This window comes from Manis javanica, chromosome 14, assembly GCF_040802235.1.
Source record: "Manis javanica isolate MJ-LG chromosome 14, MJ_LKY, whole genome shotgun sequence".
NCBI lineage: Eukaryota > Metazoa > Chordata > Mammalia > Pholidota > Manidae > Manis > Manis javanica.
Genome location: NC_133169.1, coordinates 16,320,888 through 16,347,489, shown reverse-complemented (window position 1 = coordinate 16,347,489; position 26,602 = coordinate 16,320,888). Strand labels below are relative to the sequence as shown.

Here is a 26,602-nt window from a genome sequence, read left to right as displayed (position 1 = left end):
TTTCCTTTTCAATATGCTACATTTTAAAAGTTATTTTAAAACATGTTCTTAAGCAGAACACATTATAAACTTCTCCTACGCCTATGACTGGGGTGGACTTCAGTGCTTTGAGGCCTAAAGCCTAAACCATTTCTGCATCCACCTTTAAGAAAAAGGTATACCAAGTTACGAATACAAAAAGATGAATTTTTTTATAATGAGCAAAACATCATTTCAAACACATTTAAAATTTTAATGTCTGACATACCGCAACGGAAAATAAAAAAATAAAACAGTAGTTTTTATTCACTGCCGTCATGACAGCTTTATAATATTTGTTCTCCATATTTTGGCTTCATATTCTTTGACTACTTCTTTGTTTGACAATACTTTTGTTAGATTTTCTAGAGTGAGTAGAAAAAGTTTATTCACTCTTTTCTCTAGGAACAGTGATCTAAATTTTTCATAAATGATGTATTTCTATTTGCATATGCTGCATTAATGAGTATATTTTTGAAAGGGGACATCTTCCATTTTGTATAGGAGATGATGAGAATCAATTTCTTCATTTAGAATTTACACATGTGAGTTATGGGATAATTTCCCGTGGTCTAGCTTCTGTCTGTACACACTGCAAACCCCACCTGTCTTCCACTTCCTACACACCTCCAAGACAGACACTGTGGGATGTTCATCTTGCAATGCAGCCTCTGGCCCTGCATGTTTATTCATGATGACTGGTGAGTCTGTACAGTGGGTGAAGGAATATTTGGAATATTCCCAAAAGTTATTCCTACATTAGGATTGCTAGCAAATTTTACATACACTTGGAAGTAACAACAACAAAAAAAACCCCACACAAACACAGACATAAATATACCCACCTAACCTAAATTAAATGCATACCTACCTTGGCTTCTTCCTAACTTGATTCTGAACATAAATGCCCACAGCCACCCTTGTGCCACCCAAACCAAATGTGATAGAAGACAACTCAGAGTATAAACAGAGAGGGGAATCAGCTGATATCTTACTTTTGCAAAAATTTCTAAACACAACCAAGTGAGCACATTGCCAGGGACCCAGCCTGTGTCTTGGAAAAGGGTGGTCTATGAAAATGAGGGGTCCTGAAAGTTAAGCTTCATCCATTTCACTGTTTCACCTCTAGTTGAACTACATTTTTGTACTGTGTGCAAAACCCTGCTGCTCTTGCTAAACTTGCTCAAATAAGTTTTAAATTTTATTTTAATGTGCTACAAATATCATTTGCATACCAGATATCAAATCCAGCATTCAGACATTTAAATAAACCCTCTCTTTAAAATTGAAGCAACTGATTTTCTTCTGTTCTCTCTCTCTCTTGTTTAATTTATTATTTCTGGATATCAAACTCAGGGTCACTTTATTTCTATCCAGTAGATTACATAAATTTTTCATGTATTGGACTATCATTATAGAGTAGAAAGAGTTCTTATTAGGTATTTAAAAATAATCTATAACACCACACCTGCAGACTTGTATAGAATTTCAAATACAGTCTACCAAGAAAATTCAAAAGTCAGGAAAGAATTGGAGCAAACTGAGAAACAAAAGTAGTTCTCTTTTCCCACCTCAATGTAAAATGTTCTTCCATTTACCTTTATACGCTAGCACACCATATTTTTTTATTTTTATTAATATATCATTGATATACAGTCTTAAGCTCAGGTTTCACATGAGCAAAATTGTGGTTACTACATTCACCCATATTATCACGTCCCCCCGACACACCCCATTAGTCACTGTCCATCAGCATAGTAAGATGCTATAGAATAACTACTTGTCTGCTCTGTGCTATACTGCCTTCCCTGTGCCCCCCCTATATTATGTGTGCTAATCATAACACTCCTTAATCCCCTTCTCCCTCCCTCCCAACACACCCCCCACCCCTTTTCCTTTATTAACTGTTAGTCCATTCTTGGATTCTGTGAGTCTACTGCTGTTTTGTTCCTTCAGTTTTTTCTTTGTTCTTATACTCCACAGATGAGTGAAATCATTTCATACTTGTCTTTCTCCACCTGGCTATTTCACTGAGCATAATACCCTCTAGCTCCATCCATGTTGTTGCAAATGGTAGGATCTGTTTTCTTCTTCTTATGACTGAATAATATTCCATTGTGTATATGTATCACATCTTCTTTATCCATTCATCTACTGATGGACATTTAGGTTGCTTCCTTGTCTGGGCTATTGTAAATAGTGCTGCAATAAACATAGGGGCCTAGCACACCACATTTTAAATTGCATTGTATATAAACATTTTACACAGGTAATTGACAGTTAACTAGTATATGCTTATTTCTATTGGTTTTGTATAAAATTAATGTTGATAAGTCAATTACAATCAAATCTACCAGTTTTTCATTAAAATGACTAAGTATTTGGTGGTTCCTTTTGATATCACCAATTATATTTATACTCTAATGAGATTCAAAACTTAGAAATGCAAGAAATTATACCATTGTTCTGTCTACATCTGATAAAATAATCAGTTCTATAATAGTTTCATAGATTTAAAGATTTATTCCTACTATTAGGAGTACTTTTCTATTTTCATGATACTTCAGAAATATTTGGGATTGAGGCCAGTTTTAAGTTAGATGATGTTATAACTGATAAGCAGTGAAGAGGTGGTCAACTCATGATTGATCACAGCTCCTCTGCAAGATCAGAAGAATAACTTTATAGAGAAAAACCCTGCTCTCCCTAATATCCTTGATATTTAATTCACTCTTCGGGATTGGAAAACCTCAGAAGTCTTTCAACTGAGTATGATGGCCAAATTTTAAAATCTCAGGCTTTGGTTTAATGCATCTTCTTTCTACTCTTCTTTTTCTTCCTCCTGTTATTTTCCTCTGTACCTCCTTGACCAGCCCTTGTTCTGTACCCTTCATATTAAAAGGAGGAACATAGGGAGAGAAACTATACTTCCAAGTGTAATGTTAAAATGAACTCTTAACTAAGTCAATAGTTAAGGTACTTAAACATTGGCTAATGTAGCTATTTGATCAGTAGGGTCAACATTAAGAACACAAGTATTTCTTAACTTTTGAATTTAAATTAAAATCCAACACAGAACATGATTTATGACCTTAAGATTTATGCAGCATAAAGTAGGTAACTATTTTAAAAGACATAGAAAGCTCACTCAACATTTTATATATTTATTTACAGTTACAAAAGAAACAGGACCAAAGAGGAAGTGCAATGGTTAATTTTTTAAAAATGAAATTTGTTTCATTTTGGTGTAACAAACATGATTTTAAGTGTTTTAGTGTAAAGTGGCAGGTTTCCTGCTGAACTAATAGTCTTGTTAATTGGTGTTTCTTTCTACCGTATCATTTGATAGTTGGAAGTATTTCACTCAGAAATAAGTCACGTCATCCACAGAGCATCACAGCACACAGTACAATAAAAGATGGGAAAATGAAAGGAAGATGTGGAGAAGAGAGGAGAGGAAAATAGTTTATCTTAAAATCTTAATCTATTCATATCTCTTGGGCGGGCCTAAAATAAATAAGCTGCTTGTCTCAACAACTATTATTATACAGAAAAGAATGTTCTGCTGAAGGGATATAATGTTTCTTAGCTTGAGAAAAGTTATGTCTCCAAGGTGCTTATATAATATCAAGCATTACTGTTGAGTTTATTAGTCCCCTCATTGAGTTGAATTTCAAAGTTTTTTCTCTTAGAATTATTCAACTTTGTTCTCCATTTACTTTTAAATTAATACATGTATATATACCTATGCCTATAATTTCATTCTACTTTCTCATTGAAATAAATGGAATCATTAAGATAATGTAATTGTGTTGTATTCACATTAGTTATTTATATTTATTCTCTCTATACGTTAATTTATGACCATCTGTAGTACTCTTGAACTCACATCATTAAAATGATTCAATTTATTTTACTTGTATTTTTATTTATATATCCATACTAAAATCAACTTCTCTGTCAGCAATTATCCAAACGCTAACACTGTTTTTGAGTCTTCCCTGACTCTGTAAAGAAGAGTATTGCTTCTACCCTCCAAGTTCTTAATATAAAATTTACCATTCGTGTTATGGTTACATCTACTTCCTTCTAATGCAGGTAAATTAAAAAAGGAGAGTAGGTATGTCATTTTAATATCTCAATTTCTAATATCAAAGTCATGATATTTCTAATACATGTCTAAATTCTGATTTACAATACTTTTGCATTCAAAACAAGAATGTTAGCTTTTATTTCAATCCCAATAATTCACTATTTCTTCTTTGAATTAAATAAAACTGTGAATAAAACAATTAGACAGTTGTAAGTATTTTAGTAACTGATGCCAATACATTTTCTTTTAAGGGCAATACTTATATACAAAGAAAAGGCAAAAGGGAAGCTAACATTTAAAAAAAAAAGCCTCTTTATATCCCAAATTAAACCAGGTTTATGCTAGCAAGGGTGGACATGAAATTTGATCTCAGATCTAGTTTTCAAAACCATACTGTTCTCTTTTGGTGTGATTTGAAGGGGGCTGAAAAAGGTCCCAGCTCAGGAATATTTCCCTGGATGGTGACTGAAACCATATCTTTAAATTTCTATTTATTTGAAAGTAACTACTAGACAATATATTCAATATTATTAGCTTTTGATGCCTTTTGGGAATTAACTTCTCTATTCCTTTCAACATCAGGACCTGGGAGACCTAAGTCCAAGACGCGGGCCCCTCTTCCAGGAAGGCGAGTGACCCTCTGTGGCACTTCTGGATCGCTATCACGCAATGTGTTTGGGTCGTTAGGAAAGCAGCCATGAAGAGGAGATTAAGACTGGGGACTTTTATCATCTAATACGTATTTTTGTCTTGGAGGCATCAGCTGTAATTCCGAAGCAGCAAACATCTTATTCAACACCATTACGCATTGTCTTATGATCATATTGAGATGAAAAGATACATATAGAAATACCAGTGTCTTTCACATCTCACTCTTGATCTAGTTAGGAAGTTTCTTTCAATTAATGAATACTCATGTCAGTGGAAGAACTGGATTTGTAATGTACCAAATGACAAAACTGAAGCTCTATTTATTGGTATGTTCAGCACCATTCAAGATATCAGAATAGTGAATGGCAGAAGTGAGGCTGGTTTTTGCCAGAGCACTATAATGGAATAGGGTGGAAACCTGGCTGAAAAAGGACAGCGTGCTAAAGAGCCCAATACATAAACCCCTTTTCCCTGCCTGAGGTCAAAATAAAGTGAGAGAAAGAAAAGACAGATAGATGGAGATCAAAAGTGTTAGTTTTATTAATAATGAAAGCTGGACTGGAAGTTTACATCTGAGGCAATAATGAGCTTTCTTCTTAATTCCAAAATAAATATACCTCCCAGTCATAGACAAAGCAGGAAAACAAAGCCTATCCTGGTGAATCCTAGAGCAAGTGGGAACAAAGACTATATGCTTCCCATAGGCAGACTGACTCTCAAGAGGTGGGAGGACGGGGTTAACAGAGAAGCTTTTCCTAATGCACCAAATCGAGAGTTTGTTCCTTCCTTCATATTTTGAAGGGCAGCAAAAACGTAAGGAATGAGAAATATGTGCTTTCAATAATTAGATTTGTAAGCTTCACAAGAAAGCATGGTTAGAGGAGAGTTTTTGGAATGGCGGGAACTTGTACATGTTCACAAAAGAGCTACTTGTGAGAGAAAACTTGAAAATACCAAAGAGATTAAATAAATAGTCACGGACTCAGAAAAGGTGGGAGAGATGTGACAAAGAGCATAAAGTTGTAGGTTTAAACAGGTGGAAGGAGACCTTAACTTCTAAGTTAGGAAGGAATTAATACTGTAGGATCATATATGGATACCTCTGTAGAGAAGATTGGAGGTTGAAATAATTTTTGCATGAGGACCTCATATCCCGGTTGATCTTCCAAAACAATCCTGAGAAGAATCAGAGGGGGAGGGTTGTTTAGGGGCACTGCAGTCCCAGTTAGGTTTGAAGTCCAAAAATATGTAATGTCTCCAGTTTGCCTGGTTATATGATTTGTTCAAGCAGTTATCAGCAGCGTGAGCTTGTAGGTGTGCAGAATAATAATAGCAGCAATAGCTAGCATTTACTGAATGCTTACTATGAGCCAAGCACTCTTCTAACTGCTTTACATTTAATTGCCTCTTTAGTGCTCATATACCACCCTGGCCGGTGAACTGTTACTCTCTCGGTTTGTGGATGAGTCACAGAGAGATTAAGTAAGGAGCCCAAGGTCAGTGTTAGTACACGACGGTCTAGTTCCAGAGCCCACATTCACAATAACTACATGATAGGGCATCTTTAAAAGAATTAGCGTTATATTGAATACTTTATGTTGGCACTGTTCAGAGTGTTTTAGCTGTATTGACAAATTTAATCTTTATCGAACTATTGAGGTGGTTCCATTGTTTCAGAGGAGAGAACCACGATACAGTGAGGTTAAGTAATGCAAGTTAAGATCACACAGGAAATAAGAGGTGAAGTTGGAAATTTAAATTTAATTAATTAACCATTAAGCAGTGCTGCATGGTTGAATGGATTCTGGTTTGGGATATGACCAGGTGGATATGGCAGGACAGTGGATGTTAGGAACTTCAGTAATTAAGATAATCAACCATGTGACTCAGGTGAGTAGGTAAAAAGTTAGGGCAAAATGAGATGATAGTTTAGGAAAAACTTGAGGGATCAATTAAAACTTGAAAAGACCTGAAATCTTTAGGTGATAAATCTTATGGTTAACAAGAATAAGAATGTAAGAAAAACAGTAGACTAGAATGTTATGGTAACAGAGTGAGATATTGGTGTTTAAAATTGTTGAGTTATTAATACGAGTAGTTCTGATGGTGGGGATGTATGGGTCATGGCTAACATTGTACACAGGTGAAGGTGACCGTCAATGAAGATGAAGGAGTCCAACAACTGTGAAGCCCTACTATTGGGATGGGTCACCCACTGCGCATGAAATCACCTACAGTTATCCAAGAACACATAGTAGAAAGTGACCTAGTGCCAAAGGCTATCCTGAATATGGGAGAATGACCAGCAAGGTGTATGATAACCGCAGGGACAAAAGAGATATTCAGATTGCAAGAAGATAGATGAGTACTGGTTTGAAAACAACCTTGGGGAAATGAGAGAATGCACTCTGCCCAGTAGGGCTGCGAGGGAAGTGGTGTTTTAGAGGAGGGGGAAGCTTCAATTAAAATGGAAAAGGTTGAGTGTATTTATTGAAAAATTGGACACATAGGGAAGTTGTTTAGCAAAGATAGGAGAGGGCTTTTACATGGCAAGGTTCAAAGGATTATAAGCCAAGAATCAGAAGTGCGGAGGAAAGTAATAGTGTAGTTAAGGATGAGTATACCAAAGAATATAAAGGAGAGCTGTGATTAACTTGGCAGAAAATTATTTGGGCATAAGCAGTTTGACTTTGACCAAAAAGCAAATAAATAGTTGCTTGATCCAATGGTGTCCTATTTCAGAGAAATTTAAGTTGCTTTGCCTATTCCTTATTTCAGTTAGTGCAAGTGATGAAATAATAGACTAAAAGTGAGTTGTGGATTAAAAACTACAGGGGAGGTACTATTTCTTCAAATGAAAAAAACATGGAAAAACTTGTAAAAAAAAACCAGTAGTACACCAAAGAAGCCAGAGACCAGATTATTATTTATATATTAATCAGTTTTTTTTAATCAAAATATTTTATTGACAACTTCTTGTGATCAAATTACTTTCCCTCTAATTATTTTATAGCCAACTTGTGTTCCCATCAGCGGGGTTTACATTTTGAGTGGTGATAAAAGAACCAGGTTGTGAAGCACAGTAGAATTTTCTGGGGTCTCTAGCATCAAGGAGATCAGAGCAAAATAAGAAAGCAAAAGATAATCTAAAAAAGATAGCATTTTTATTGAAAGATAACATACAGAAAAATGAAAAAATCCTAATCACTCAGCTCTGTTATCACAAAATGACAGACATAATCTGTACCTAATAGGTATTAATTAACAATTTCCATACAGGAAGCCACAGGTCTACAGAAGACTGTGTGAAAGCACGGGATCCCAAAATGGTCTTTAAGCTCCAAGGTGGTCTTTAAGATCTGGACGCAAGATTGTGTCCAACCAGATTAAGGCACCAAGCCTTCCCTCAGGGGGCAGGCCATCAGTCCCACACTTTAATAAAACTTAAAACGGCTTCCTCCTGTTCTCTTAAAAAATACCTTCTTCAAAGACCCTTGGGAAATCAGCTGCTTCCAGAGTCCTGGGAATAAAGTTCAACAAATGCAACATTCTATTGGTACATTTTCTTTGACAAAAGAAAATTTTCATTCACTTGCCTGTTCCTAGAATGCTAAGTATCTTTTAAGCAACTACTTGTCTTGGAAGTCATCTTTTAAACCCAAACCCTGTAATCATTTTCAAATCATTTTATCTGTAGAAGATCTAACCAAGAAAAAACACATTTTCAGAGGGACAAAAAAAAAAAGATGTACAATGAAAGGTTTCTAGGGGGTGGCAGTCATAAAAACATGCATCACTATTTTTTTCTTTCTATTTTTCTTAGGGCATGCAGCCTTCATAAAAAGCCAGCTGAGAATGTGTAGAAATTGGGCTTTAGAGGAGTCATAATAGGGAGTTTTCAAATTATCGTGAAATTGGGTGTCTGCTTCCATTGCTCTACTGAAAATAAGTCTTGGTAAGGTCACCCAGGAATCCGCCAATTATAGATCCATGGAACTTCCGGGAGATTTGTGCTCATCCCTCCTGTGATCTCGAAACTTCCTTTGGCCTCGGTGCCACTGAGGTCAGCTTTTTCTCCCACTCTTTGGTCATTTCTTCTGAGTCGTCTTCAATTATTCTTGTGTTGCCTTGTTTGCTTTTATTCCACGTGGGGCTATCATTCGTTAATAACAAAGTTATTTGAAGTTTCCGTTCTTTTGCAGATCTTGTTGTTCCTGCTGTTTTCTGGGAGTGCCTTCCTTTCCCTTTCACCCCAGACAAATCCTTACTCTTCGTTCACGGTATTACTCAAATACCAGGCATCCTGACCCCCCAGAACAGCCTTCTCAGTATGGGTGTATATCCACATCAACATTAATTTCAGTGCTTTATAGTTATTTATAAGCTATCAAGGCTGTGATGCAAATGGAAAAGCAGGAGTCGAAGCCAGATATGGAGAGTGCCAAGGCAGCAGAGAGAGGAGGAGGTGAATCAAGTGTGGGCGAGGTGGCGGGGTTCCCTGTGGGTAAAGGGGCAGCAGGCCCGGAGAAGTCACCTGGGCCCGGAAACAGGCAGCCTTCATCCAGGTCTTGCAGGGATCGGTAGAACAGTGGTTTGACATTTCCAGATACAGAGATAAAGGAAGTGTTCAGAGGGGAAGATTTCCCAGATAGTCTTTTTCGTGGAATCTTTCTCAGGAAGTTGCTCAAAATGCATTATGGTTAAAAGGAAATCCTGACTGGGAAGAAACAAACAAACAAAAAAAAGGTAATCTTTTAGTCCCAAGATTGTCTGAGTCATCATAATATTACTGTATTTTGGAAGACTCAAGTGAGCCTCTGTTTCTTTTTCTTTGCCGACATTCAGTGGATTGCGATGTGATTTCTGCCACAAGAACAGAAGCTGCCCCTGCACAGGTCGCTCGCCCCCTTCTAATGACCACTGCAGCCGTGCTTGCCCGTCCTCGTGCTGGTCCTCCCCCCCCGCATCTGACACCGTGACCTCCTTCAGGAAAGCGTCTTCTCCTGCGTGACCTGTTTTTCTCCCTAGCTGTTTGCTCTTTGGAGTGTCCTTCACTGGCTTTTCTTCTCCCACTTATTTTTTATATATGCACTCCTAAGGCTTTTCCCACTTTCCCTACATTGTCTCCCTCGGTGACCCCATCCATTCTCGCACCTTCAGCTGTTTTTATTTGGAAAACACTCCAGTCGCTAGCTATGACCTCTTTCCTAACTTCAGACTCATTGTTAATCCTACGCACTGGACCTGTCAGTCTGAATGATTGTGGGAAGCTCAGTTCTAATAACTCCAAACCAGAGAGCAGTGTATAACTCAATAACTGCTCTTTTTTCCTACCTTTTCTGCCTGAGTTCTAAACTCAAGATTTTCTGTAATTTCACTTTCCCTTATATTCTTAATAAACCTATTCTCAGTGTTTTCTGATTCTGTATCTATAGAGGGCTTCCTGTCCAAGCCATTCTTCTATTTCCACTGTTCTTCCTTCTGACATCTGAATAAGCAATCTGCACCTCCTTTGCAGACTTTTGGTCTTACATCATTTATTCAGGTAAACATGAACTGATTTTCTACTCTGAGCCAGGTAGTAAGATAGGCAATAAGTCAGGGTTCTCAACTCTGGCTGCACATCAACTTTAAAAAAACAAAACTGAACTAAATTAATGCCCAGACACATGCTTCAGAGATACTGATAGAGTGGGTTTAGGGTGGAACTTGGACATCAGTATTTTTCAAGTTGCCCAAATAACTATGGTGTACACCGAAAGTTGAGAACCACAAACTTAAGTACATAATGGTCAAGAGAATGGGCACTGTTCTTGCCCTGATGCACCTTAAATTCTAGTTGAGGAGACGGACCTTAAAATACAAGTAGTCACAAATGAGTATAATTAAGAGTTGTAAGTGCCAGGAAGAAAATGAACAGGGAACTTTGAAAGAAAGAATGTAACAGGACAATGTGTATGGGGGTCATGAAAGGTCTTTCTAAAGAAGTGATTTTTAATGTGAATTATAAAGGATGAGGATAATTTGGCCAGGCATATAAACAGAAAAAATATTTTTTGGTGAATTTGAGTCATGGAAGAGCCTGACATGTTTGAAGGAAATGAAAGAAAGCCATGTGGAGAGTGGTGGGGGGATGTGGGGGAGAGTGGATCTTAATGAGTTTGGACCAGAAAAAAGGACTTTGTTGAGAATTTCTTAGGTGCACTGAGAATCCATTTATGTAGTCTTTTAGGGACTAAAACCATTATTTTATTTTTAATTATTATTCCAGCTTCCCTATAGAGGGTAAGAGGGCTTCCGCACAGAGCAGATGAAGAGCCACGTCCGGTCTACAAATTAACCCATCAAAGGCATACTTTGCTTTTGTTACGATGTTTTTGATCCCTGGCATTTCTTTTTGATTCCTCCTCAGAATTTCCAGCTCTCGGCTTACATTACCCATCTGTTCTTGCATGCTGTCTACTCTATCCATTGGATCCCTTAAGGAATTAATCATAGTTTTAAATTCCTGGTATGATAATTCCAATACCCCTGTCATATCTGAGTATGGTTCTGATGCTTGCTCCATCACTTAAAACTGCATTTTCACCTGTGTTTCCATGGTATCTGTTTTGGAAGGTTCCCCCCACCAGTAGGCCCCACTTCCGGTTTTCTCCTGCTTTTACCTTCTTATGTACAATGTGAAAATCAAGAGATTCCCATTTTATGTGGAATTAAGTGCATCTTGCAGCCTTCTATGGTTCGGCCCCAATTTATCTTTACAAACTCATCTCTGATTATAGGCTCATGCTTAAACTGGCGAGTGCGATGTTCACTCGCCAGCGGCCTTACATTTTCCCACAAATGTCTTTATTTTTATTGTTTCTTTAACGTGAAATGCCTTTCTTCTTTTTTTTTAATTGCCAAAATTCTATGCATCATTAAAACAAATTCAGATGCTTTTTCCACAAAGATTCTAAAGGATTGTCTACCTTTACCATAGCCTTTGGTGTATACCTGTTTTACAATAATTATTAGAGGGCAGTTTACAGGCTGCTTATGCTGCTGTTGGTCATAAAATCATTCCCCTAACCCTTCCCTCCCCCACCACTCAGAGCAGCTTGGTGCAAGTGATCACTTCTTATACTCATCTCTGTATCCATCTTAGATCCAGCAAAGTGTTTTTAAGTTAGTAGATGCTCAATATTTATTGAACTGAATTAGTATGCAGATAATGCTTTCTTACTTACATTTCTTCATTTTAGTACATAGGTTAATAATTATTAGGATATCAAAATGATTTATAAAAATTGTTAATCTCATGAAGCCAGCTACATTTGGCAGTCTTCATTTAATGTGACCCCACCCTTTAATTTGACTCAAAACATTTAAAAACTCGATTTTTTTAAGTCAAAGAAGAGAAAAAGCATGTGTAGTCAGTAATAGTTCTTAAAAAAATCTAGCTTTACATAGAGAAGTTCTACACTAAATCTCTGTAAACCCCTAATGTTTCCTTGAAATTCTGATTCCTTCTAGGGCGCTGTATCTGAGGGTTAACAAGACTATTGTCCGAGATGCATGTGAGCGTAACTGCTTTAGCTGAGAAATGACCATGTTTCCTTTTAGTTCTCAGCAAGAGTAATTGAATGTAGAATATCTTACTAAACACTGGACTGTGACAGTGTGTTAACACTCTGACTATCTCCTAACAGCAGGGCAATTATTTGCTGAGTGGGATTTTTATAAATCCCCTGGCACTAGTATGTCCTGGTAATTATGATGAAGTGTGTTGGTCAATGTTGATTCAGCAGTCCCTACCCCAGCAAATATTTCATTCACAGGTCTCTGGCCCACTTTCACTCTTCCAGTTATTAGAGGTCTTACTACTTTTCTGTGCTTGCATGGTATCTTATCTTTTTTTAAGCATTTTTTAATTAAAATGTAGAGCCCAAACCTATTTGAGGTAGCCCTTCTTTTAGAACTGTTTATCTCTCACTGTATTCACAAAGTCTGAATCATGGGGCAAGAAAATATTTTTTAATTTTGTTCCTTTTAGTGGCAATCAGCGACTCCTGTTTGCTGTGTAATTGTAATTTACAAAAGTAAAACTTGAACTCTCCCATCTACCCTGTGTACTTAATAGTTCTTCATTCCTGGAATAAGCAGTTTCTTTGAAACCATGAGAAATTATTATTTCTTACCTGGTAAGGTATGAAATTGTAGCAGTAGTAATTGCACCTTGGGAATTATAGGTGTACACAATCCCGTTTCAAATCCTTTTTATTTTACAGAAACTTGTTTTAAAAGTAACGCTTAATTACAAAGAGGAGAGAAAAAAATTAAGAGTATTACTTCCCCTGGGCAGTTACAAAATAAAGGTCAGTGTATGAGTAGAAAATGTCCATAAAAAACGTTCTTCGTGAAATAAAACAGTTAATGCTCCAAATATAGCAAGTACAACCATTGGTTTTCAATTCAATTGCATTTTGAAGTACTTTCCCATACAATACTTAAGTAAAAGAATAAAAACCGAGAAGAAAAGAGCCAACTGACAGACTGTTAGAAATACAGAATGGTTCAAAATATTAATGTAATGCTAAGGGTGACTGGGTAACAAATGGTACATTTGCTCGTTGCTCAACCCGACATAATTAATATTCCAGGTCATGCTTAAGTTCCCATGGTGGAGGGCCTGAATGGGGAAATTCAAGAAAAATACATATCTATTATATAACTCATTGCCTTTTTTTCCCCCCTTTTGACGAGTCAGAATCATAGCCTTTAAAAAAAATCAGTACTTTCACACCTCATTTGCCGTATTCACCACTGGGCCACCAGTCAGCAGCAGGGTCTGATGCAAGGAGGTCAGTGAGAAGCTATTAGCAGAGTCCTCTCCTGAGATTTCTTGGGTCTTATTGAGTTGAATGTTAGCATGACAGTACTGCAAATAACTCAGTTGTAGGCTTTTTTTTTTTTAAACAGTTAGCACAGATTTCCCCATAGTGTTGGTCACTCTAGAAAATTATTACTGAAAATGAAGTCCCAAAAGCTAGCTTGGCAGTAGCCCTTCTAAGTTGTGAAAAATGGGAAAACTGAAAAATATGTCATAGTCCCTTAGGATTAACTTTGCCTTTTGTGACTCATAGTATTAATTTTTATTAAATATTTTATTAAATAAAAATATTTTAAAATCAAAAAACCATTATTCACAAGTGGCTAACAAATAATGAACTATAACAATTGAGCCAATAGTTAGTTAAGGTTATTTTATTTACTTAAAGAAATAATTAAATGAATACTGTGTCAATATAAATAAATAGGGTATTTGCTTGCTGTAGGGATTGGGGAGACTGGACTGTTTTCATGATGTGAGTTAGCAAATGTATTAAATTAATTTCTAAAATACACCTTGAAGATTTTAAATGGTACATTTTAAATTCAATTAAAATATATTTTCTATCTATATTTGATTTAAATTGCAAAGAGAATACACATGAGGAGGTTTCCATATAGGTTGCAAAATATAATTTAAGAAAGCTATCATGTCTACCGATCTATTTGCATTTCCCATCTAGCCTATGTATACATGTGCATGCAAATACGGAAGGAGATCAAAGACGATTTCTAATGGGGGTAAATTTAATGGCTGGTAGCAGTTATTCAGGTAGATAGATATTTTTAAATTATAAGGTATAATTTCATTAAATTTTATTTTACTATTTTAATCTGTAAGGTTGTAGAAATGAAAAACTAAGATTTCAGTTAATTATGCCATCACTAGACAGAATACTCATATATCTCTTTCATAGACTATGTAGATTTAGTTATATTTTATGTCAGAATACTCTTTTTAATATAATATTCACTGTTTTTTCTCATTATAATTGATACATTCTCATTGTAGAAAATCCCCATAAAAATCATCTTAAAAATTATTGCCCACTTAAAAATTACTATTTACTGGAAATTATTTTGAATATATGTGTGTATATATTTTCTTACATTAGCATTAATTAAACTATCTGTTTATATGTCCACCTTGTTCTGTATTTATTGTTATAATGAGAGAGTGTTAACATGACATTTAAAATCTTTCAACAATTGCCTGTAACATTCTCAACACTTTTTTCTTGTATAAATTGCATAGGAAAAAAATCTCACAGAAATGCCAGTTCAAAAATACTTTCAAAATATGTAAATATACACTGACTTTACTTTATCTAATAATATTCAGTCCTCAATTATAACATAGGAAAATTTAAGTTGAAGGTGACTCAAGTTGGTCTGTGATAATTTAATTCTAATAAATTGTGTTCAAAAGCAAATTGAAAGTCACATACTTAGAAAGATAAAAAAGGTAAATCTATAATTTTCTGAAAGAAGTTATTAAGATTTTGAAATAAACCTCAAAATTTTTATTAGGATATTTATGTGGCTTTGGAAAACAAGAGTAAAATACAGATTTAATGGGACTTCCTGAATGATACATTGTTATTCTAGATAAGCATTTAACATTCATTTTTTTCAGTGTCTCCTATGTGCCAAGTACTCTGCTAGGCCCTGGAGATGCAAAAAATACTTAAACAAAGTCCTTGTGTTCCAGCTGTTTGCTTGGGGAAGACTGACACACACAAAGATAGTTAGGAAGCAGTGTGGTAAGTATTGTGGTAAAGTTATCCCCAGGCTATTAAGGGAGCATTAGTGATAATAAACTGAATGTAGCCTGAGTTGGTATCCAGATGGAAGTTAGCATTTATTGAAGTGTTAGGCTAGAAATATATAATTTTCTAGGATAATTTTTCAAGGACAACTATCAGAGTTAATCATAATGCCATGGACCTGCTGATTCCATGATGTAAATATAGTAAGCAGGAATACTTATGGGTATGATGGTAACAGAAGGGAAAAGCACATTTTTAGGAAAAATAGATGGGCTTAATGCGTATTCTTTATGTTAGTCTAGAGTGTCCATAGAGCAACCAAACGAGTCCTACTATCTTTTGAAATGTAATTTATTCCTTATGAATATGCATTTGTGTATATGAAAGGAGTATTAAAGTACTGTTCTTTGCAGTTTGTGTCCTCAAACACTGTTGAATTTTCAGAAAATTGACATCTGCTAAACTTGAATTTAATATTTGCCATACATACATCTGTTGACCCTCTATTGCATAGCAGGCACTGTGCTTCGTCGACTCTTTTGCTACAGTGTGTGACAAGGTCAATGGTAGAACAGCAAAGGTAATGTGACAGTACATAAGTATAGCACATAAATACAACTCAGTAATACAGTAAGTTGTTTTGAATGATACATAATATATATGCACATATATGCTTTCTAAAATTATAGTTTGCAACCTATACAGAGACCTCATGTGCATTCTCTTTTCAATTTAAATCAGATATAGGTAGAAATGTATTTTAATTGAATTTAGTATGTATCATTTTGTGTGAGTAAATGTATGACTTATAGATATGGTTAAAATATACATATATATATATATATATATATATATATATATATATATATATATATATATATATATATAGGTAGTGGTCAGAAAGCAAAATAAATGACATAAGGTCTTCCTGTTATTCTTGTCTTAAGTACACATATATAAAAATGCCATGTGTGGCAGATTGAAGCTATAGCTTACTAGTTTTTAACATGTTTAGCCTTCCACCATGAATAATTTTGAAATTGTTGGTCTGGAGTGGAGACGAAGTCCAAGCATTTTGTAATCTCCTTAGATGAACCTGAAATCTTCCTCCAGTTAAGAACATGAGTGGTAGTTTAAAATACTATTAAAACATATAAAAAAAAGTATGGTAAAGTTTTACCTTCCCTTTATTTCATGTGAAAATCAAAGATAAAAATCAAAATGATGTTTTCTTCTTTAGATTCCAGGTGTGTATAATTCACCATTCAGAAAAGATCCCGATCCGCGGGAGCTGCAATTACAGAAGGCAAAGCCTTCAACACACCAAAGACCTAAAGTTAAGCAGAAGCCTGCGGTCAGCCCGAGTAGCTGGCTCGCTTGTACGAGTGCGCGTTCCTTTCCTCGGTGTCAAATTCTGCCACCCATTGATAGGAAACAATGTCAGGTACTCATTAGTCCTAATACGATTTTTTCCAGTGATTCTGCTCTTACTGCTTTTTCAAAAAAGTTACTGTTTTGTTTTGTCTTTGTAACAAGAAGGGAAAATTATTTTTTACAGGATTCTATTTTAAATAGTAAGTATAATGTACGCTTAAACTATACCAAGGAAATACTTTTTTGGTACTACATTTAATTGTTTTGAATATGAAGTTAACTAGAAATTTTGGCTATGATCTAGCCTTTTCATGTAAAAACATTGTCATAACAGTACTTGTTAGAAAATTATTATGCTAGAAAAATATTACGTAGAATATTTTAATTTATTTAATTAACCTCTCATCTGATGATCTGTATCTTATATACAATTGTAAACATAATTTAGATTTGAATAACATAAAAAGTAAAAGTTGGAGAATTAGGGCCCAAAACAATGCAATACTCAAGCAGAGACAAAACATCTTCACAATGGCTTGGAATAGAGCATGACGGGCAGATGACTTCTCAGGGCTAAAGGGCAGAGTGGGGACTGTTGGGTGGTAATTGTCACTCTCCTCAAAGTCCCAGCGAGCAACAGTTTTGTCATTCCCTTCAATATTTAAACTGGAGAAGATAACTGCCACCAGGTAGCATCAAGCTAGAATTGGGTTGATTTTGGTTCACACAGCCAGGCACCCAGAACTCCTACCACTTGGTTTCTGCTCAGGCTTGCCTCTGTATATCTTTTGTTGCATAATATATTATGAGTTAGTCCAAAACCTGATGACTTAAACCAACACCCATTTCTTATCTCACAGTTTCTGTGCATCAGCGTTGCAGGTACCACTTGGGTGAGTGCCTTAGACTCAAGACCTCTCATTTAAGATGTCAGCTAAGGCTGTGCTTTCATATGAATGCTCAGGTGTTGGGGGGAAGAAGAGGGGAAATCCTCTTCTAAGGATCTCATGTGGTTGTTTTTGCTCATGTTGGAGTCCCTCCTCACGTCAGCCTCACAACAGTGCTATCCCAGACATGGCAGCTGGCTTCCATCACGGAGAGTGATCTAGGAGAGTGAGAAAGAGCTGTTAAAATAGAAGCTACAGCCTTTTTATGACCTAATGCCATGAGTGACATTTCATTACTTCTGCCACATTGTTTATTATAAGTGAATAAGGCCAGTGCACACAAGGGCATGAACACCAGAAAGTGGGGATCACTGGGAGCCACCTTTGAGACTGCCTTTCACACCCCCAGCCATTTATTCAACCTTGTAATAGAACAACCTGCATTCTGTGCCATAATATAATTTCCCATATTGCTGTAATTATTTGTGATATGTTGTGTTTCTGCTCTCTGTAATTGGGTCCTTAATTCCCTTTATTTGTGTATGCTTTTGCTTTCCCAAAACCACTAATAATTAACACTATTTACTGTTATACATTATAGAAAGAGCTGTAAAAAATAACTTAAAATCTATAAAGCTAATTTTCCCCCGGACCACTTTCTCTTTTTCCTTATCCCTGATTCATTTCATAAGAAAATCTACCTATATTAATATTCTTAATTACCTTTAAATGAATCTGTTTATCCAAAAAGACATAGAAGCTGAAAAGTCTTTCTCTTTCTGAAGTAGAGAGGCAAGCAGGGTGTATCTGAGCAAGGGGGCAAAAGAGAGATACTGAGAAAAACTTCAGTATATTTTGGGACGATCCTCAGCATGTGCTTTCATTGTTCTTTTCGAACTATGAGTTATTCCAACATTCAAATGAAGGCATTTAAAATCATTTTAAATGTACGTGTAAAATGGATTTTATAAGTAACTGAATTTTTACCATTTGCATTCTGCACATAAGTATTTCTGTTAATACAAGTAATGGTTTTATATGATACCATCAGCATGAGCAATTCAATTTATTAGTTATTCTATAAAGAAAATAATTCTAGTATCTCCACTGCATATGTATTAAGTGTCCAGTGTTCATGAAGATATCAGATATAACACTGTATATTTGAATATGTAATAATCTGTATTTCATACTATACTCATTGAAATCGCTATTGGTACTTCACGGAACTCATAGAGTAATTCTGCATGCAACATCTTAGGAAATGTGAAAATGGTATGACATTAGTAAGATATGAGTATACAAATGTTCCTGAGTTGGAGACTCTCTAGAGGTCATTCAAACCAAACTGCCACACAGTCTAGTATTCCCAGTGTTAACTGTGACACATTTAATATTATTTTATATGAGTTTTATAATATTGGTATTTTACATTAGCTTAACTGCTTTGACTTTTTATGTTTTTATAATATCCCTTATTTTATACAAAGCTGTATTCACTCTTCATGTCTATTAATGCACTTTTCTCAATGCAACTGCTTTTATTATTTCACATGGCTACTTCCCCCCATACCATTCTATTTATACATATACATAAACATATGTACTTAATATATAGGAATGCATATAGAAGATATATACATGTATAAGGTATATGTAGACAACGTAAACATATATAAATATAAAAATATAAATGGTGATATATAGCCATATGAAAGATACATGCATATATATTTATGTAATATGTATGGAAGATATATTTGTATATATGGTTGAGGTGTTTTCTAGCACCAACAACCAGTTCTCTGATTCTCTGAATACTAACTGTGTGTCCAACAATTCAAGCCAGTTTGGACACTGCCAGAGTTAGAGCAGATTTCACAGCTTAAGGGCTCAGTCCCACAAGCCTGCCTCCCACTCCACATACCAGGAGCAATTCCTGAGCCTTCTGTACTTCTTACTGAGCAGCTACAAATTGAACGTTCCCACAGTCCCATCCTAGGATTTGATAATTTTCTAGGATGACTCACAGAACTCAGGAAGACATTTGATTTACATTTACTGCTTTGTTATAAAGGGTACAAATGGACAGCCAGATGAATAGGTACATAGAGAGTCCAGAAGGGTCCAGAGTGCAGAAGCTTCTGACTCCATCTACTTGGGGTGCACACCCTACCAGCACAGAGATGTATATGCCAGTTCAGAAGTTTAGCAAATGTCCCTGTGCAGGAGTTTTTATAAGGCCATATCTCCAACTCCATTACCCTCCCTGGACATCAGAGGTGGGGCTGAAAATTCCAACCTTCTAATCACTGGGTCACCCTGGGGCTATCGAGGGGCCTCTAAATTACCTCGTTAGCATAATCTAAGATTTAATCTTGTACACTCATCATTCAGGAAATTCCAAAGGTTTTAGGAGCTCTGTTCCAGGAACCAGGGACAAAAACTGTTTATTGTTATACTACAACGGTGTATATATATATATGAAAAAACATGGACATTATATGTACATTTATATAAAGATATTTATGTGTGTGTATATATATGTACATTTATATAAAGATTTATGTGTATATATATATATGGAAGATATTCTATGTATGTGTATACACATATACATATACACATTCATATATGCACACACGCATACATATTCATACACACACACATAAATTAAATTCATCTAGCACACCATGAAATGTTTCATACTAATTTTTTTATTTTCCTATTCTGCCCCCTTCTTTCTTACTTTTTTCCTTTTCTCTTTTCTTGTTCCTTTTCCCTTCCTTCTTTCCCTATCTCCTTCTTTCCTATTTCCTACATCCCATCATACCCTCTCTTCCTTCTTTTCCTTCCTTCTACTTCCTTCCTTCCCATTCTTCCGTAACCCATAACCCATCCTTTCTTCCCACCATTTTCCCTCTTATCTTTCTTTGACTTTCTTTTCTTCCTCTCTGCCTTTCCTTCTTTCTTTCCTTCTTTCCTTTCCTGTCCTTACAGAATGGGATTTTCAATGTTGTGGTTTTCTTTGAACCACATTTCCTCTATGTTACCCAGTAAGAAAGCATATACATCATTGCAGTAATTTAAGATTATATATGCTATAGTCCAAATATTAGTATCTGTACTCTGACAGTCTATCTGTACTGGTGAGGCAATATTTTTAAATTAGCATGGGACAATCATAGGAAGTTGGAAAATACAATATTATTAAGTTTTGAGAAAAATTAAAAAATACAAGATACTGAAAAGTAACATGGGTTACTAAAAATATACAAGAATATAAATATACTTGACTCTCATAATCAGGGCTCAGTTGAAGGCAAAGAAAGTGGGACTTAGATAAACCATAGCTGAGTCCAAGGAGACTTACAGGTTCAGGTAGAGTCCTGGATGGTCTAGGCGTTCTAGTGATTGATCTTTGGAAATGAGTACAATGGGCAAATCTGATGTGTGAAGCTATGCCCACAATCTAGGACCATATGGCTCTCCAGCATGATAAATAGAAGCGATCACTTGAGATCTAAATGGTAGTCTATCAACAGAATTACAAATTAACAGAAGCTTTGGCATGAGGGAAGCTTGAAAGTAGATGTCATCTGATAACCAGGGAGTAGAACTATTGAGCTCAAAGATAAGACACTGATTGTCTAAGATAAAACTGCATGGACCAGGCACAGAAAGATGGAGGGATGGACATGATCACAGGAGGATGGGAGTCACTAAGATTATACTGAACCCAAAAGGAAGACTGGGTCTGTGTTTATTCTAAATTTTGCTGCTTAAGTAGGACTTCTCTTTCATTTCCTAGTCTTGTTGGAGATAGTAGGTTCCAGAACAAGTAGTGGGGAAAGTCTACAACTGACATGTGTTATGTTGATACACCAATAAAAGTTAGAAGGCAGAGCTTAGCCGCCGAGAAGACTGTTACTGCTTGTGAACATTGGCTCCTTCCAAGTCATAGCCTTGTCCAATCTCATATATTTGATGCTACTATTGTGCAAAACCTTTTTTAAAACTTCACTTGAAACTAATAATATAAAGTAGAAAAAAATAATAAGATAGCCATAGGTATCATTTCTGAGTGTTTGCTGTGTTCTAAGTACAATGATAAGAGTGTCACTTATCTTACCTATCTTAAGACCAATTTTGTGAGATAGATATTATTCCAATTTACATATGAGGCAAAAAGTTCTAGAGAAGTAATTTACCCTTAACAACACAACGTAATATTAAATTTTAAGTCCTGGAATTTATCGAAGTAAAATATTAAGAATCTGTAAAAGAAAACAAATCCCCATCTGATTTCTTAATAATGAACTTCGGATCATGTTACTGTATCTTTAAAAAGTAAAGTTCCAAAAAAAAAAAAAATCCATTAACTACTTTCAAATATAGTAATCCTCCTGTCCAGCTGTGAAAAGTACTAGATGATACTTATTTGCCATTTGTGTTATTTACGGTCCATGACTTTTATGGTAACTGGTTCCTATTATTGGTTTCTATTAATGTAAAACATAAGTGAACATAAATGAGGCGTGAATCATTTCTTTTTATTAGCCCCACAGTCTTCATTCAGTGCTTGCAGTAACTCCAGCTGTGTCTTGTTAGGGATAACCTATTTAAAGAAGAAATCTTAAAGGATAAGGAATAGGATTAGAAATTTTTGGTCACTTTACATCATTTCTCTCCCACACAACAGTAGTGGTGAAAAAAGAAAACAAAATGTAACTAATGACACAACAAAATCTCGAACCCCCTCTGATTTGCATTGTGCTTAATATGATTCCAGTTAGACAACCAGTGGATTCTAGTAACTAGTATAAGTAACGACTAATTTAAAGGTAAGATAGGTTGTAAATCACTTTTCACAGTTGCAGCTTATGGACTTTGCTGTATATTTGTGTTAAGTGGTTGCTATTGTATCAGAGTTATTAAGTCATGGAAGTTAGAATTTTAAATAAAGAACACTTAAAATAATTAAAAATGTGACCCTTCTGTGTTTGTTGGGCCCCCAATTAAATATAAGATCTGGCATTAACCTAAAAAACCTTATTTTAAAGAAAACAAATACTTGCTATCCTATTCGTATTTATAGGAGGGCTCTTTAACAGCTGTGCTCAGAATCTTTTCTAATATTTTTATTTACTCAAAAAAGGAGAGAATTATTTTTTAATTATATTAGAATAAATGCGTTTTTAAAATTAGAAAGCAAAGCAACCTAGACCTACCAGTTTACCAGTTGTAGTACAAAAGTCTTTTGATCTAAGTGGGGAAAATTCTGCTTATTTCAAAATATTTTTAATATAATCACTTGTAGTTATGTGAACATTTCTTGAAGACATGATATTCTTTTTTTTTTTTTGAGAGGACATCTCTCATATTTATTGATCAAATGGTTGTTAACAACAATAAAATTCTGTATAGGGGACTCAATGCACAGTCATTAATCAACCCAAGCCTATATCTCAACAGTCTCCAATCTTCTGAAGCATAACAAACAAGTTCTTACATGGTGAACAAGGTCTTACATAGTGAGTAAGTTCTTACATTGTGAACAGTGCAAGGGCAGTCATATCACAGAAACTTTCGGTTTTGATCACGCATCATGAACTATAAACAATTAAGTCAGATGTGATTATTTGTTTGATTTTTATACATGATTTATATGTGAATCCTACATTTCTCCCTTATTATTATTATTATTATTTTAAATAAAATGCTGAAGTGGTAGGTAGATGCAAGATAAAGGTAGAAAACATAATTTAGTGCTGTAAAAGGTCAAATGTAGATGATCAGGTGTGTGCCTATAGACTAAGTATTAATCCAAGCTAGACAAGGGCAACAAAACATCCACGGATGCAGAAGATTTCTCTCAAAACAGGGGGGTTGAGGTTCTAAGCCTCCCCTCTGTTGGTCCCCAGTTTCTCACCTGATGGCCCCCCTGCGACTGTGCCTGTCTTAGGTTGTTCCTCCCTTGAGGAATCTTACCCGTCTCTGGCTAACCAGTCATCTTCTGAGGCCATACAGGGAAATGTAAAGTTGATGAGAGAGAAGCAATATTCTTTGAAAAGGTTAGCATTTTACTTCTCTGCAGATTTATGCCCTGTGGCTTCGATGTCCAGCATTTGTCTTGAGGTATCTTTACCACTTGGAAGAATTACGATACTTGGTAATTTTCGATATGAGGCACTAATTCTACTAAAGGGTTGTAATCAGGAAGGAAGAAGAAAAGCTATAGACGTAGCAGATGGTAGAAAACATGGAAAGATTGATTATTTCTTTGATATATCTTCTTGTAGAGTAACATGAGTATGTATAGGTTTTAAACTACTAATTAAATTGCGCACATACATTAACATAATAGGAATACAGCCGCATAACAAAAGCAGACCTACAATTACCAGCCATCTCCAGTGAAACCAAGAAAACCAGTTAGGTGCCCTAGGCATTTGTGAAAACTTATCAATGATGTTATGGATATTGGAAGACATGATATTCCTATATATTTTTCTTATTCAGAGAAATTTTTCCTTAAAAATAATTCAGTAAACTCCCTATACTTTGTAGATACTCAGTAGCCTTGGGCATCAGTGACGTGACAAAAGCGCTCCATAATAATCATTTACCCCATCCTTTCTTCTCAGGGACCCTTCCGCAATATCGCGGAAGTACTGGAGCAGCGCTACAAGCCTTTGGAGCCGACGTTGCGGGTGGCAGAGCCGATGAATGAGTTAACGGAGGCCAGAGAGGAGCTCAGAAGACAGGAGCGGGCGAGGATCGTAAATGATAATATGTAAGTTCTCAGTTAAAAAGAAGTAGCTGTACCATGTTTGGTGTCTAAAGTTATATAACATTTTCTATTTCCCGGTACTGTAGAGAATCTTTTATTTGTGAGAAATGGTAAAGCCACCCTTGACTTACTCAGAGACAACCAATTTTTAACATGCCAATGGTAAGTTTAGATAAGGTTAATATTGATGGCAAATTATACACATAAATAGATTACTCAAAGGAAATTTAAAAAATGAATAGCTTTTCAAGGGGGTAAGTGACCACTATCCATGCATCTGTGAAGGTAATTACCTTAATTATCTGGTGAAAACAGATATTTACAGTATTTCTACCATGAAATCCAACAGAACAAAAAAGTTTCTTAACATGGACTAAATTTCATTTGGATACATTGACACAACATAGTTTTAATAAATCAGTCTCAGTGAAAGAGGTTAGTTTCTGTATTACTGAAGAAGAATGAAAAATATAAAGGATGATCTAATAGCAAATACAATTTCAAGTTATTTCATTTTCAGTGATTTGGGTCTCAATTCATACATTTCTCCAAGGAGCTTCCTTTCTTTCCTAAGGTGTTTGTCATCAATATAGTCATATGTAATTTATAAATTGACTATTTAAAATCTAGAAAGGCTTTTCAACAATTATTATCCCATAATGTATCTTATAATTATCTTTGCACTGTATATTATAATTATTTAGTATTCTATGTATCCTAAATAAGATATTTACTATATTACTTTTATGCAAATTATCATTATATGATCATTTAATATAATATAAATATTATAAATTATATAATAGTCAACAATATATTACTACAATTATTTGTTTTTTATATAATGTATATGCACCAATCATCTTATTATACATTAAATAATAACAATTTATATAATAATTCCAAAAGAAAAACTATGTTTTATTATGCAAAGAAACTAGAATTACCTCTTACTCAGCACAGTGGATTTTGGATCATTTTGTCAGAAGAGATATATAATGTGCTTTAACTTAATCATGCATTTCTTAAGAGTCTTTTCAAAAATAAAAAGTTTCACACCATCTCATATGAAAGATAAAGTTGGCAAGCATCTCAAGTAATTTTGAAAAGGGTTTTTATATTTTAGTAATTACTTGAAGTGAAATAATTAGCTATAGGGTGTTCAGCAGAATCTTTATATAATTAACTGAGTTACCCAACATCAAATGAATAAGAAAATAAGAAACATTTATTTCCAGTTAGTTTTCAGGAGGTAGATTTGTTTTACCAAAGAGATTATAGATTAATGCTGCTCAGACTTAGTCAAGCAATATATGCAATTTAGTGACGAGTATCTGAAGAGTTACATTACTCGAGTATGTTTCTACTTTCAGTGATGCAAAGGTTTATGAAATAGCAAGAGTAATTGCTCAAATTCTTGACCACATTGCTATTTCTACAGATCACTATGAATAAAAAATGCTGAGTATCCTTTCTTAATACTTTCCTTGATAAGCCTAGAAAGATCAGATATCAATGTTCTCTCCAAAAAGAGGTGCTCAACTTGTACTGTACATTGAATTCTTATAAATATCTTCAACCTCTGATGACCCTTTACCCTGAAGCTCTCAGATTGAAAAGTGCTTCTAGGATCATCAACCAATCAGGAACAAAGCAAATGTGGATACTAAAGAAATTCTGTGATAGAAAACAGAAAACAAGCATCCTTTTACCATAGAGATGCACGATTGATTTTTTAATGCAGAGTGTCCTCTCTGCATGAAGGGCATAACCTCATCTTAACTTATATCTGTAAAACCCAATTTCTAAATAAGGTCGCATTCTTTAATATATTCTTTAAAATAAGTCTAGGATGTGAGACACTATTTTATTCATATAGTATGGATTACAGAGGGTTTTCTGGAAGTCATTTTAAAACCATATTTCTTTGTTCTCATTCCTAAAGAAACTCATTCATTTTCTCATGTCTTCTTGAAGAAAATTATTTTCCTTATTTATTCATAGGTCTATCTTTATGAAACAAGAAATTAAAAAAGCAATTAGTAAATGATTGCTGAATAGGCTTTATGTGAGAAGTTCGCAGCTGGGTGTTTTGAAAAATATGGAGGAGTTTTTATTGATTCAACAAATGTTTGCAGGACAGGAA

General features: G+C 35.1%; 1 protein-coding gene across 3 annotated transcripts in view; it reads left to right on the top strand.

The window, feature by feature from the left end:
• SPATA17 (spermatogenesis associated 17) overlaps positions 1-26,602 on the top strand; it is a 187,976-nt gene that overhangs the window by 92,607 nt on the left and 68,767 nt on the right. For all 3 annotated transcript variants that reach the window (XM_073221578.1, XM_073221577.1, XM_037014411.2), the window contains 2 exons: positions 16,643-16,846; positions 24,311-24,459. In XM_073221578.1, the coding sequence (XP_073077679.1) occupies positions 16,643-16,846; positions 24,311-24,459 (353 nt within the window). The remainder of the gene's footprint in view (positions 1-16,642; positions 16,847-24,310; positions 24,460-26,602) is intronic.